Source organism: Acomys russatus, chromosome 14 (assembly GCF_903995435.1).
Source record: "Acomys russatus chromosome 14, mAcoRus1.1, whole genome shotgun sequence".
Classification (NCBI taxonomy): domain Eukaryota; kingdom Metazoa; phylum Chordata; class Mammalia; order Rodentia; family Muridae; genus Acomys; species Acomys russatus.
The window spans coordinates 25,777,295-25,791,825 of NC_067150.1; the positions used below are offsets into that span (position 1 = coordinate 25,777,295).

Here is a 14,531-nt window from a genome sequence, read left to right on the forward strand (position 1 = left end):
CTTGTTCTCACATCTCTGCCCCTCCTGTAGGCTGCTTACATGAAAGGAAGCTTGTTTACAGTCTATGCAACACAGTGAACTTGCCGCCATTATCTAACTGTAAAAGATGAATGAAAGAAGAACTCCCTGTGCTCTCTGCCATCTGCTGATTAAGCGTTGAGGAATGACTTTGCTGTGGGTGGAAGGCTGTGTTTTATTCTGCTTTATGCTATTGCTTTCCATGCTCCCTGTTGAGAAAGGGCTTTCTGAGCACTTGAGGCTTGCTGAGTAGAGTTGTATTTTTAAAAACTCTAAGAACACTAATGATGGTTGGTTTCCATGGTGATAAAAAAGTAAAGCCAATATAGGAAACATCATTCTGAAGATAGATTTGGAATGAATTTAGAAATGTGGGCTTTGAAAATTGTGTTATCTGTTTCTAATAAGGAATTGATATGTTGTTAATATGAGAGGAGTGGAAATAATTTAAATTACTGAGTTTTGTCAAATTTCTATGGGTTTAATTCACTGTTTCATAGTGTGATTTAGGTATTACACAAAACACATGACTTGTTCAAACCTGGACGTAGGATATCTTAAAATGCATAGCTCATTTCCTGTAGCTTTCTTGGATACCTTGTATCACCACCTAGAGAATACCTCTGACAAAAAGTCTTTCCTCTAAGAAAGGGAGCAGTATAGCAATAAGCATATGAGAAGAAAAAGCATAAATGTACATCTATATTCAGATGTCTGAGAGGTAGTTTCTTGAAGCATCCAAAGATATACAGAATATATCATTATTGGAGACTGGAAGAATGTGGATATTGAAAGGCAAAAGTAAAGAACATCCAGAGAGGAAAACTGAAAAGATGAAGTACCTGCCAGGCAAAGTGAAACATACACTTAGAAGATACTTTTGCTAAAAACCATTAACTCTTTGCTTGGGCCTACAAAGCTGAAGGCATAGAGATAAGTCATTGCTCTAAACTTGCAGTCACTTTGGGTTCCAGTCACTTATCTGCATAAGGATAAGTACTCAGAATGCAAGTAAAGTGGAGGTTGTAGGTTCTCCTCCAAGACCCGTGACCTCACTAGCATCTGGAGGTTGGCTTGGTTTCCAGTACCAGGTATGATTTCCTTCCTGTTGTTCAAGTTTTCAATCCAATTAGAAAAGGTGTTGGTTGCTGCCAGGATATGAGTGTGCTACCACTACACTTTCGGAGTATCTTGCCATGCTGGTCGTTTTTGTGCTTCATAAGCACCACAGCTGGGTGGGGCTGTTGGTTACTTATCCCCCTCGGCACTTTACACAGCACGTGTTTGTTAGATGTTTTGCTTGCTTGCTTGCTTGTTTGTTACTGTTTGGCCCAATCTGCTTGCTGTTTTTCATAAGTATAATTTATTTTCACCCCTTTCTTCCTAATTCTGCTTGGAATGACAGATTTTATTTCTTAGTCTTTATTTCCTACTTTTTCAACATAAGGGAAAAAAAACTTCCTTTTTTTGTGGTTTGAAAAATACTTTTTTAGGAATCTAATTTGAATACTTAAAGTAAACAATGTACTAGCATCCTGTTTCTAGTATGCAGCCTTATATTTAGGGCTTTTAACCATGGCTGCTCTTTCTCATCTCCCACAGTCAGTGCTTTCCAGGGTAACCAGTTCATTGATTTCTCTCCCAAAGGTATTCCTATTTGCTAACAAGTGTGAACTCACCATTTCTGCTTCATGCCGTACTTTATTCTCTTGGGTTCACTTTTCTTCTCACGTACACATTATTAAAACTCTTGCAGTGAGGCTTTCCTGGTAGAAGTTCTGATTTTGTTCATCACAATATGCTTCATTTTGACTCATGATTTTCCATGGTCGTTTAGATATTAGTAAAATCTTGGTAAAATTGTTTTAGACCTTGAAGATATTCTTAATGGGCTTCATCCGTTTCTGTGCAGAAGTTAGATGTTCTGTATTTTCTTAGGTGTTTCTAGTATTCATACCTCTCTCCTGCAATGCTGGATTTTTTCTAATTTAAAAAAAAATTAATTAATTTTTTCATTTTACATCCTGATCATAGCCCCCTCTTCTCCTCTCCTTCTGATTGTACCCTCCCTTCCTCTCTCCCTCTTCCCCCTCTCCTATCCCTCAGAAAAGGGGAGCACCCCTAGAGTTCTAGCTTTTTGCATGGCAAGATTTCACCTTAGAATGAAGAATTTGTTTTAGCTTTTCCTGTTGAACTGTTCAATTAGAAACAGATCCTCCCAGGTTTTGTAGTTTGCAAGTGTGCTTACATTGCTTAAGTTTCTGAAGGTTATCTTCATGGACTATATTAACATTTTTTCATTCATCACTTTTAAAAATAATTTTTAACTTTTTATTTTTTGTTTTTGTTTTGTTTTGTTTGTTCATTTTTTGTTTGTTTGTTTTTCGAGACGGGGTTTCTCTGTGTAGCCTTGCCTGTCCTGGACTCACTTTGTAGACCAGGCTGGCCTCGAACTCACAGGGATCTGCCTGCCTCTGCCTCCGGAGTGCTGGGATTAAAGGCGTGCGCCACCACGCCCAGCTCTTATTTTTAATTTTAACTTTTTGAGATTATATATAATTACATAATTTCTCTCTTCCCTTTCCTCTCTACATTCCCTCCCATATGACCCTTCTCCTCCCATGCACATCTTCAGATTTATGAATGAATATTCTATTCAGCAGAACCTGAAGCCCCTCTAAAATAGACCAACCACATCCTAGGCGACACACACACACACACACACACACACACACACACACACACACACACACACACCTTCATCAGTTTTTAAAATATTTTTTCTCTTTGGCTTTTTCATTGACTTGTTTGGAAATTTTAGCCATTTAGTAGTAATACATATTTCTTCTTTAAAGATTGACAGATTTTTTTCTATCTTGATAATTATAGGTATGTACATGTATGCCTAGAACTGGTTTATTTATTGTATTTGGGAACACTGAATACCTTGTCTATGATCTTGATGCCTTTTATGAACATTTCCATCAAACACTTGTAGCCCATTTTCATACCGTCTCAGTATCCCTTTATATCTATGGCTGTCTTTCTCAGATCTAAAGTGTACTGATACTTTCTAAATGTTTTCCTTGTGTTTTGTTTGTAAACTTCATATTGTCTAACTTAGTGTTCACTGTGGCTATTTGTGACTAACATCTGACAGAATAATTTTTCATGGTCTTGGAGTTTTTTTTTAAAGTTTGAATCTTTGGAATTCCCACGTGTCCTACTACTATCTTTTGAGAACTAATTTAAGATTATCCTCCAAGTTGACGCTGTTGTAGAGGCTGGAGAACACTATCCTGTCGTATAGGCACGCACCATGCCCAGTGCCTTCTGCTGAGACAGTGTCTGGTCTTCTTAGCTGCTCTTTTAGGGAGGCACATACACATAGAATTCCTGAGTCATGTACTACTTCTGTTTTGGTCTGAGGATGGCCACACTGCTTTCACAGTGGCCAACCCATTTTATGTTCCTACTATTACACAAGCACTCTGATTTCTCTTTCTCTGTATTGCTATTGTTTTGGTTTTGGATAGTTGCCATCTTAGTAGATGTGAAATGGTATTTCATTTTGTAATTTTAATTTGCAGGTGTTAAAATTGTAGTTCAGAATGCTCTAATGGTTAGTGGTGTTGAATATCGTTTCATATGCTTATTAGCCATTTGTATATTTTATTTACTCAACTGTCCCTAAATTGTTTTGCTCATTGTGATATTTGATTTATTTTGTTGTTGCCAATGATGAGTTATAGAACGTTATCTACATATCATTGATATTATGAATTACATACACTTTCCCATGCTAGTGATTGCCTTTTTGCTTCCTTAGCTTGTATTGTTTTATTCTAATTAAAAATATTTTTTAATTGTATGTGTGTGTGTGCACGTATGAGTTCATGCACGTGTGAGTGTACCTGCCTGCCGCTTGCCTGCTTGCCTGTGGGTATGTGCATTCAAGTGTGGTACTTGCAGAAACCAGAGACATTGGATCCTCTGGAGCAAAAGTTGTAGAAGGTTGTGAGCTACCTAACATGGTGCTGGGAACTGAACTGAGGTCCTCTGGAAAATCAGCAAGTGTTCTTAACCACTGAGCCCTCTTTCCAGTCCAAAAAGCATCAAACAACCCTTTCTCAGAGGTGGCCTGAGACCTTTGGAAAACACCGATATTTACATTATAATTTGTAACAGTAGAAAAATTACAGTTATGAAGTAGCAAAACAAATACTTTTATATGGTTTGGAGTCACCACAACATGAGGAACTGTATTAAAGGGCCACAGCATTAGGAAGGTGGAGAACCACTCATTGTCTTGGTTGTCAGGAACTCTCTGTGTAGACCACTCTGGCCTCAATCTCAGAGTTCTGGGTTTAAAGGCACTACCATGCTTGGCTTGATATAAAATGTTAATAATAGTTACAACATAAAATTTGTTTGTTAATGTATTTTATTTCTTATGTCATAGTGTATCATATCCAAGAAATAATTCCCAAATCAACTCTCATGAAACTTTTGCTTTACTTTTCTAAAATTTTCTTTTTGGATATTATTTTACATCTTTGGTTCATTTTGAATTAATTTTTGTACATAGCAGGTAGGTAATGATCTGGTCTCGTTCTTTTGCATGTGGATATCCTGTTTTCCTAGCACCATTTCTTGAGAACACTATCCTTTCCCTATTGAATGATCTTGGCGTTCTTGTCAAAATCTTTCAACCACATACATCAGGGTTGTTTCCGGCATTACTGTCCTAGTTTATTGTTCCTCTGATACTAACGCACTGCTTTGATTCTTGCCATGAATGATGAGTTGCTCTGATTCTCCTCTTTTAAAGATTGATTTGCACAAACACTGTCAACTGGGCTTGATAGAGATTATGTTGACTCTGAGTAGTGTCTTGGGGACAATTTTGAGATGTCTATAATATTAAGTTGCTTAATATATAAACATAAAATGTTTTTCCATTTTCCTTAGTGGTTCCTTTTTAAAAATATCAGTTTCAGATTAGTAGCGTGGAAAACTGTTCCTATAGCAGCTCCATTTTTATTGTTGATGTCACAAAACTTTATAATTTTTTTCCCATGAATCTTAACTAATAAATGTTTTAAATGTATTAGTCTCTTAAATTATATAGGAAGCAAAATATGGAATTGTTGCTAAGGTTAAAGGATCATTGGTTGTTAGTATGACATTTTCAGTTCCTACTTTTGTCTTGTTTTGTTTGCTTTACTGGTTTTAGTGTGAAATTCTGAGCTTTGCTGTGTTCAGTGTATACTTTTTTTTTACTGAGCTATATTTTCAAACTGGTAATTATGTTTTAAAAATTTTCAATTAGACTTTTTTTTTTTTTTTTTTTTTGAGACAGGGCTTCTCTGTGTGGTCTTGGCTGTCCTAGACTCACTTTGTAGACTAGGCTGGCCTTGGACTCACAGTGCTCCATCTGCCTCTGCCTCCCGAGTGCTGGGATTAAAGGTGTGTGCCACCATGCCCAGCTTAGACCAATTTTTTTAAAGGATGAATTTCTTAAATTATGTACACAAGTGGAATCTTAGCCAGGGATTACAATTGTACTTGCTTATGTAATTGCCGTGCTTTTACCTTTATTGATATTTTTACCTCTTGTCATGTTTTTGTGCTAGTGTGTGCTATTCTTTTATTTTACTCAGTATGACAGTGTTGAGCATTACCTGTAGGACAAGTCTGGAAAGAGCAGACACCCTCAGCTTTTCTGTATTTATGAACATTACGTTTTAGAGTGTTCTTTTAAAATTACTTGGCATTGACACCCATGTGTCCCATTATACTTTATTCCATTCGTTTCTCTCTCCAAGTTCCCTTCCTCATCCTGCCTCCCCCATAGCTGGTTCCCTTCTTCCCGCAGTTGGTGTCCATGTTTACGTTACTGTTACTTATATTCCATTACACTTTCTATTACTCATATTAATATCTCTTCCTTCCATCACATGATCTCCTTATTAGTTTCATAAACACATATATAAACATACATACATGCAAGTATACTTTACACAGATAAGTTTAAATTAGGTTGTGCATAGGAGGTGAAACAGACTATTTGCTTTTCTGAGTTTGGTTTATTTGACTTAACATAATGATTTCTAGTTTCCATTTTCATGCTAATGTCATGATTTCTTTTTTTATGGCTGTATAAATTTCATTGTGGATATGTACCACATTTTCTTCATTTATCTGTCAATAGATATTTAGGCTGGTTTTATTTCCTGACTATTGTAAATGGTAAAGCTATAAATATGGGTGTGCAAGTATCTATTGTATTTTGATATAGTCTTTCAGGCATGTACACAAAAGTGGTATAATTAGATCTTGTGGCAGATTAGTTCATTCTTGAAAGGAACAGAACTGATAGAAGGGATATACATATTAAAAGGGGCATTTACTGGATTGGCTTACAGGATGTGATCTGTCTCACATTGGAAAAGCCAAAAGCCTGGTAGTTGTTCACCCCATGAGGGTGGATGCCTCAGCTGTTTCATCTGGTGCTGAAGGCCTGGAGAAGCCCTGGGAAGTTGCTGGTCTTCAGTCTGCACTGGAATTTCAAAGAAATTGGTTCTGCTATTAAAGAAGAGTGCTGTAGCATTATGGTAGATGGACTTGTCATCAAGAGTGGGGGCAAGCAGGCAAAAAGCAAAGTTCCTTTCTCATATCCACAGGTACTGCTCATATTTAGCCTTCCACTTCAGATAATCTGGTCAAGAAAATCCCCCATGGGTAACCAGCAGCGTGACTTTTAGTTGATTCCAAATGCAGCTAAATTGACAACCAAAATTAGCCATCACAGATAGAGATCTTGTTCTTTGTAGCAGTTTTAATTACTTCCTTTAAATATTTTGAGGATATAATCCATACTAGAGATTGCTTTTAAGAGAAACTTGAAAGTTGGTGAGGTACCTCTCTGTTCTTTACTGCCAAGCCAGTCCTCTCAGTATAGAGTGTATATGTTCTTCCTGTCTGCTTTCTCAGCTCTTTGCTCCTTCCCCTTGCTGCCAGTGTTTTCCTGCTTTTTATAGCTCAGCAAACTCCTTCCATTTCTACCTTCCCAAGTCCTGGGGACTAGCTGCGTTATACTCTGGAACAGAATGGACTGTCTCCCTTAGCCTCTTTCAACTTTTCTGTGCCATTTCAGTCTTAGCTGTTGAGTGTCTTGAATACCTCAGGGATGCTTCTTAGCCCTTCTTGTCTTTTCAGTGCTATGCTCCTAGGCTGTATAGGTCCTTGCTTGGAGAGGCTCCCTACTGTACATAGCCGCCCCTGCGCGCCCCACCCCCACTCCATTCTCCTGCTTTTCCTTAGTGTATAATGTATTTGTTCCATGCCCTTGATTCCTTCTTGTGGGAAGCAGTTGATGATTGGATATTGGTCAGTTCTGCTGCCATGCCTTGTAATTACAGTTTGTCACTTTAGTCTGTAGTCTCCCAGGATTTGGCTGGCTTCTCCTTGTCCTTTCCTAGGAAGATTCTTGATTCTCTGGCACCTTTGCCCGGCAACCAGGCCCATTTTTGTCTCCTGCTGTAAAGTCTTGTCTGTTAAAGGTTATCATTATTTTTTTTTTTTAAATTTTTTTCTCTGTTAACACAAATAATCGAGACTGTATTATATTTCTTCATAAAGATTTACAACACAATCTTGAGCAGCTTAAGTCTGTTCTTAACTCTCTATGTAATTCTGACTCCATCTTTGCCAAAAACCCCAAGTTACTTGCTTTTTAGTTCTTCCTTTGCTCCAGCTGAATCTTGCTCATCTCTCCTTCCCCTCTGCCTGTGGCTGACTCCCCTGCGGAATCCCTTACTTCCTCTTCTAACTCCTCCTTCTCTGGCTGGCAGGAAGTCCAGCCCTATTGTCAGACAATTGGCGTACAAGATGACAGATGGGGAGCAGAGTTTAAATAACATTGAGGCAGGAGATTCTCAGAACAAGGCTTGCAACCAGAAAAGGGGGAGGGGTATAAAAATCAACATTTGAATTACACAATAACTTTATACCAAGACTTGTCTCTTTCAGAAAATTATTTAGGCTTTTTTTTTTTCCATTCTTAAAATTTTAATTTTTAAAAACTGCAGTTGTGCCATGAAACTGAGTTATTCATTGTTACCTTGTGGACTTCTTAATATCTGAAGATTTTTAATAAATAACTTCCTGTGACACTGTTCACATAGAGAAGGTATCTTCTTCAGCAGAGCGTTTCTTACAGCATTTTAACTACAATGGCATGTGGCATTTGTGAAAGACCTCTTGAATGCCGTGTGACTTTGAGAGTAGGTGTCTTTTCCCTTCCCCCATTCCAGGCGAGACACTAAGTAGGTAGATATATATGGACACTTATTGTTACTTTTGAACACAGGGTTTCACTTGGGGAATAGATGTAATTTCATGTCCAAATTGGAGTCAGATGTACCATGTGAATGCATAAAACAAATAGAGTACAGGAAAAAGAACAAAGCTAGCCACATGGTAGATGATGATACTTATCCTAACTGGCATAAGATACAGGGTAATCAGATCTGTAACAAACTATTTTGGATATATAATTCATCTAAAGATGATTCATTCTCAGATGTTGCCCATGTGGGCCTGGTATTGCCAGTTTTCTGTGTTTTTCATATGAGACCTCACAGCTTTTATGTGCTATCTGCTTATTCAAATAAAAATAAAATAAAATCCGATGTTCAGATCCAGATTGTAAGTATGAAATTCAACATGATTATAAGCTCAGCCATTCTCTGGGCAGCCAGTTTCTTTCTCTACAGTAGTTTGGGCTATTTTTAAACTTGTCATGCTTCTCTCAGTAAGGAGTTTAATGCTTTTGTGCCGAATAAATAAATACAGGGAATGAAAACCTGATTATGTAACGGTATCTTACTTATGCTTTTATGAAGTTCTGTCAGTTAGATAACAGGCACAAAAGGAATTCATGAAAAATATATACTTTTTAAAATTCTGAATTCTTCATTCACCTGTTTTAAGTTATAGACTTCCATAAGGCACATCTTATATTAACTTGACGTGATGGTCCAGGTGGTATTGTATGCTTAGTTGATTCTCATTTGTGAATGATGACTTTCTTGTCCCTTTCTTCTGTGACACAGCTTTCACTATCAGAAGAACAGAATGAAGTAATGAAAAATGGCTGTGAATCTAAAGAGCTGGTCTACCTCGTGCAGATTGCCTGTCAGGTAATTTTGAGGATGTGTCCTCTACATAGAGTTAATTATCCAGAGTGACAATTAAATTGATCACTATAGTGTATTTCTCACAAGGCTTACAGGCTTATAATCAACAGAAAGATGGTGCTATTGGAATGTAATTAGGCTATGAATAACTACTGCAAGAAAACATATAGGTGTCTTTCTAAAGCGGAACGTGCCGTCTTACAGTGCACCGCTGAGGTTACAGTTTGTGTGTCTTCTTAGTTGTTTGTAGGAATTCCAGAGGGCGTACAGTACTGAGTCACAGTGACAGTGTTAACACGAAACTTTCTAACCGTTCATATCAGCATTCCTAAACACCAGCGCTGAAGCCAGGAGTTCAACAGAATCAGTTTCAATATATACAGTAAGAGGTTAAAGAAGTGAGTTGTGAGTTGTTGACCATATGTCACAAAAGAAGAGACCATTCATCTCTGCCTAAGTTCTTATATGGCAGCAGCTCTCAGCCTGTGGCCGCAATCTTACAGGGGTCTCATGTCAGACATTCTACATGCCACATATCTGCATTATGATTCATAAGTAGCAGAATTTCAGTTATTAAGTAGCAACAAAATAATTTTATGGTTAGGGTCACAACAACATAACGAACTGTATTAAAGGGTCACAGCATTAAGAAGGTGTATCAAGATAGATGCATGGTTTTTCAGCTTGATGTTTCTTGACTATTCATAATCAGAACATGAAGGTATTCATCATGGCTTGCTCATCATGAGATTTAAAATGTGCCGTTTGAAGTCAATACTTTCTTCATCTAGTGAACAGTGAACATATTTTAGATTCACTTATTCTACACTTTCAGAGCCTTTTTCCTGTTAGTGAATTGGTTATTGGAAAGCAAGTGTTTGGGAGGAAGACTTTATTCTGCACAAAATTTTTAGTTTTGGGGAGAAAATACAGAATTTCCATATTTTTAAAAACATAGTAGTCATGTACATGAAGTTAAAAGTTAATAAGTCTAGAAAACTCTGTCGTATTCCTCATATTGTATGAGAAATATGTAAATTCTTAATTCTGGTTTTAAACAAAAATTTTTAAAAATTAAGTACTTTGATTTTTAGATGTTAAAACATAGTACTGGAAGTAGAATTCAACTTGTATATAATTAAGATGTGTTTTGTTCCATGTCATCACAGTTTCTGGGAGAACCAACAAAGTTCTGAGTTCCACATAGTTCCACTTTTATAAAATGCTTTTGTTTGGAGAGGTACTTTATTGTTTTGAGGTTTTGATAACAAATAAGACAGAACATTTAAATTTTATGGTTTTCCTCTATTTTTCTCAAATAGCCCTTAGTGATACAAAGACTAAAGGGTTTGAGCCTTCACCTCTTACTTTTTCCTTGGAGTAGATAGATGATAGATAGGTAGCCTATACATTTGAAACTGGGTCCAAGATGACCTTTGTCCCATTCCTGTTCATATCTGTGTACTTTTACAAGTTGCTAAGCACATGTTCATGTGCATTCACACACACACATGCATACCACAAGCATACATGCACACACACATGTGCCTCTGTTTATTCTTGCTCATTTGTGTAGCCCAAACCAGGACATTACATTTATTTTTGGTAGTAAGGCAAAATGTGAGTGGATAGCATCAGGTGATTGATGAGACCTGGTGAAAGAGAAGGAAGAAAAAAAAAGAAAAAAACAACAAAATGAGAAAAGTCACAAATAGGCCTTTGCTGTCAAGGTTTGGTCATATTAAGAGAAATGGTAAGCTGACTTTTAAGTGCAGTGGTTAGTATATCATGTATGAAGCTCTCAATTCCTCTGCAGCCTAACACAATTTAGCATCTCTTCTTCTTATTAGCCATACTTTAAATGCATAATTGTTATGTGATTATGCTTCCATGTATTATTGACCTAGATGTTAGATAGTTTCCTTGTGGTAAATATCCTGTCAAACTGCTTAAAACATTTTGGATCACTCGTTAATAGTATTTATTACATCAGAGTGATAATTTACTGCGCGATAATGATGCCATTCACCTCTTCCTTGACTCACTGTGTGTAATTACTGAAGCCTTCCCAAGGCTTAGTTCAGTAGACCCACCACATATGTCATCCATAAGCTATATTAAATGAGACTAAAAAATAATTGAAAGCCTCACTACTAAACCCTTTAATTTGACAAAGAAGGAGGCTGAGCTTCACAGTAGTACAGTGGCTATCCTAAGCTATACGGAGTCCTAGCAGCTGGAGCCACCAAAGAATTTAGCTTTCTGACTTCCATCTTTACCTCTGCCTCCTTGCAATTTTCATTCTAGAATAGATTGGAGAAATTGCTTAGTCTCCAGTAAGAGAAGACCACCATTTCATGTTGTGATTGTTAGTTTCAATTGTCAATCTTGAAATAATCTGGAATCACTTGCTGAGGGAAGAGTCTCAGTGGAGGATTGTCTAGGTCAAGCTGTGCTGTGGGCATTTCTGTTGTGGATTGTCTTGATTAGGTAAGTTGATGTGGGGAGACCGAGGCCACTGTGGCTTTCCCCTTTCTTTGGGTCCTGGACTGTATAAGAGTGGGAAAACTAAGTTAAACAATAGGCTTCATGCATTCATTCTCTCTACTCTTGACTGTGGATGTGATGTGGCTAGCTGTTCTAAGTTCCTGCTGCCTTACTGTCCCTGCTAGGATGGACTGTGAGTGAAAAAAAAAGCCCTTTCTGCCCTAAATTGCTTTTTGTAAAGAGTATTTTAATTTTACCTCAGCCAAAGGCACGAAACAAAGACCCACACTGATACAATGCTTCAGGAGCTAGTCATTTACACATTTTATTACTCTGCTAACATCTACACTTTAACAATATATACTTAAAGTTATTCTTAAGTAATTTTGTATGTATATGAGTGTTTTGCCTGCATGTATATATGTGAAAGACATACGTATCTGGTGCCCTTGGAAATCAGAAGAGGGCACTGAATTCCCAGGAACTGGCGTTACAAATGGTTGCATGCTGACATGGGTGCAAGAATCAGAACGAGGGTCTTCTGCAAGAGCAGCCAGTGCTAGTCACTGAACTATCTCTCCAGTCCCAAGTTCTTTTTATTTATCTAAAATTCTTGATCTGTCATCTTATATTTTCTCTTGTTATTAGCTTAAAAGCTAACAAATTAAATGGGTGAGTCTTTTTCTTTTCTGTAGGTTGTGACTCTAGTGTTTTTGGGTATAATGTTTAAACCTTTTAAATGTTCTGCCCTTTACAGTTTTTATTTCTTTAAAAATGAGAGTCTGGAAATGTAAATGTTTCTTCCATACAGAATGCACCAAAATGCATTTGGCATTTTATGAATTATGTGCTTATAGCCACAGGACACATACTCTGTTATTTAATTCTTACAACAGCTCTGTGAGGTAGATGTTAGTACTTGACTAGACTTGAGCATGTTAGTACTTTCCACAGTGTAATAAAATTAAAGAAGTACCAAGATTTGAACCCAAGTGTAGTATGATTGGTTGGTTTGTTTTGGTAACTTCTCTATTGTTTTCTGTTATAATTTTTTACTGTAAACATATCCCAAATGTTAATAAATTTCAGAAATATATTTAAATGACTGGCAGTCTAGTTTCTTGCCAAGACATTAGAAGGCAGGCATTGTGATCAGTCCCCCCACCATCCCCCCCTGTCCTCCCCCCCCCCAATTGAAACATTTTATCTAGAGGGAAGCTCATTAAGTAGAAAGGTAATCAATTCAAAATAGTGTCAGGAAATCCCTGAAACTGAGCAGATTCTCTCTTTGTCAGAGTAAATCATAAAAGCCAGAGTCCCTCTCAGACAGTGCAGAGCTAAGATGGAGATAGGGATGGGGGTTGGCAGAAGGAAACAAAAACCTCTCAGAAGAACAAGCGCTGTAAAGACCAGAACAGCTGCCTGGAAGAGGGTTTAGACATACTGATGCTTCTGGAAAGGACACTCTTCAACCTGTTGAGCAGTCTGTAGGCTGTGCAATATGCTCCAGGTTCCCAGCCTTGTGAGCTATCACCTGTGCTGGGGTGGGCCTTGGTAATGTAGCTGTCTTTGAGTAATTTTTGCTCCTGTAAGTAACCCCAATAAAACTCATTGCTTCACCAAGCTGGACTTTGGTATTGTCTGTACTTTGGCCTGTTGTGGAATCTCCATCTCGCGCGCGCGCGCGAGAGAGTGTGTGTGTGTGTGTGTTGTGGCTTCCTAGGAAAAGTTTCATAACAAAATTGCGGGGCATATTTTCCCCACCTCCTTCTCATCTATATGCAAACACACACATGGTAAATTCTAGAGCCCTCAATGGAGGGGCATCTGGGTGCACATTTAGGTAGATAGAGTGTAACTTTAATGATACAAAAATATTATCAGATGGGCTGCCATGGACTCAAAGCAAGTACAAAAAACAACAGATACCAGTCAAACAAATCTAATTTAGTTGATAAGGTGTATGTCTGTTGAGTATTAACCATAGGAAAAGGTCATTGATCCTCTGAGTTCTCATTTCCTCTTATTAACATCATCTAAAGTTCTTGTGACTAATATATGCCTAAGATCTTTCCTCTCTACCCTCTTCATTGTGCCCATCTACTTTGTGAACAAACACATCTGCTACCCAGGAAGAAGAAATATGTTCTCATTTGTGTCTTGTATATTGCTGTGGGTAGGGCATCTATGTTGAATATTGAGTAACTTTTAAAAGGTCAAAATTCAGTAAGCAAAAACATCAATTATAGATAGTTCCACTACATGGAATGAAGCATTTGTGAGTATAATTTCAGTGGCATTTACTATTAAAAGCTTTTTTTCTTTTTTTTCCCCCTGTTACATTCTTTAGCAAGTCAGTATAGGTAGTTGTGTTTTTTTTTTTGTTTTTTGTTTTGTTTTGTTTTTTGGTTTTTTGGAGACAGGGTTTCTATGTGTAGCCTTGGCTGTCCTGGACTTGCTTTGTAGACCACGCTGGCCTCGAACTCACAGAAATCCACCTGCCTCTGCCTCCTGAGTGCTGAGATTAAAGTGTGCGCCACCACACTCGGCATCAGTATCAGTTTTAAAGTGACAGATTTAACACAGGTATTCTAATATATCCTTATGAAAATCCTGTTTTGATCTCTTCTAAAGTATAGTTTCCTCGGTTGAAGGATAATTGCTATTTAATAAAACACGTAATATTTAATTATCCTATTGCTTTAAAGTAGATGACATTAACAATTCTATTTATTTTCATGTTTTTAATTCTTTTCTCATATATTACATCCCAACTGTAGTTTCCCCTCTCTCCCCTTAACCCATTATCTCTCCTTACCTCCC

The 14,531-nt window shown here is 37.4% G+C and overlaps 1 protein-coding gene across 2 annotated transcripts in view; it reads left to right on the forward strand.

Moving 5' to 3' along the window:
- Arhgap32 (Rho GTPase activating protein 32) overlaps positions 1–14,531 on the forward strand; it is a 154,424-nt gene that overhangs the window by 44,556 nt on the left and 95,337 nt on the right. For both annotated transcript variants that reach the window (XM_051156130.1, XM_051156129.1), the window contains one exon: positions 9,138–9,224. In XM_051156130.1, the coding sequence (XP_051012087.1) occupies positions 9,138–9,224 (87 nt within the window). The remainder of the gene's footprint in view (positions 1–9,137; positions 9,225–14,531) is intronic.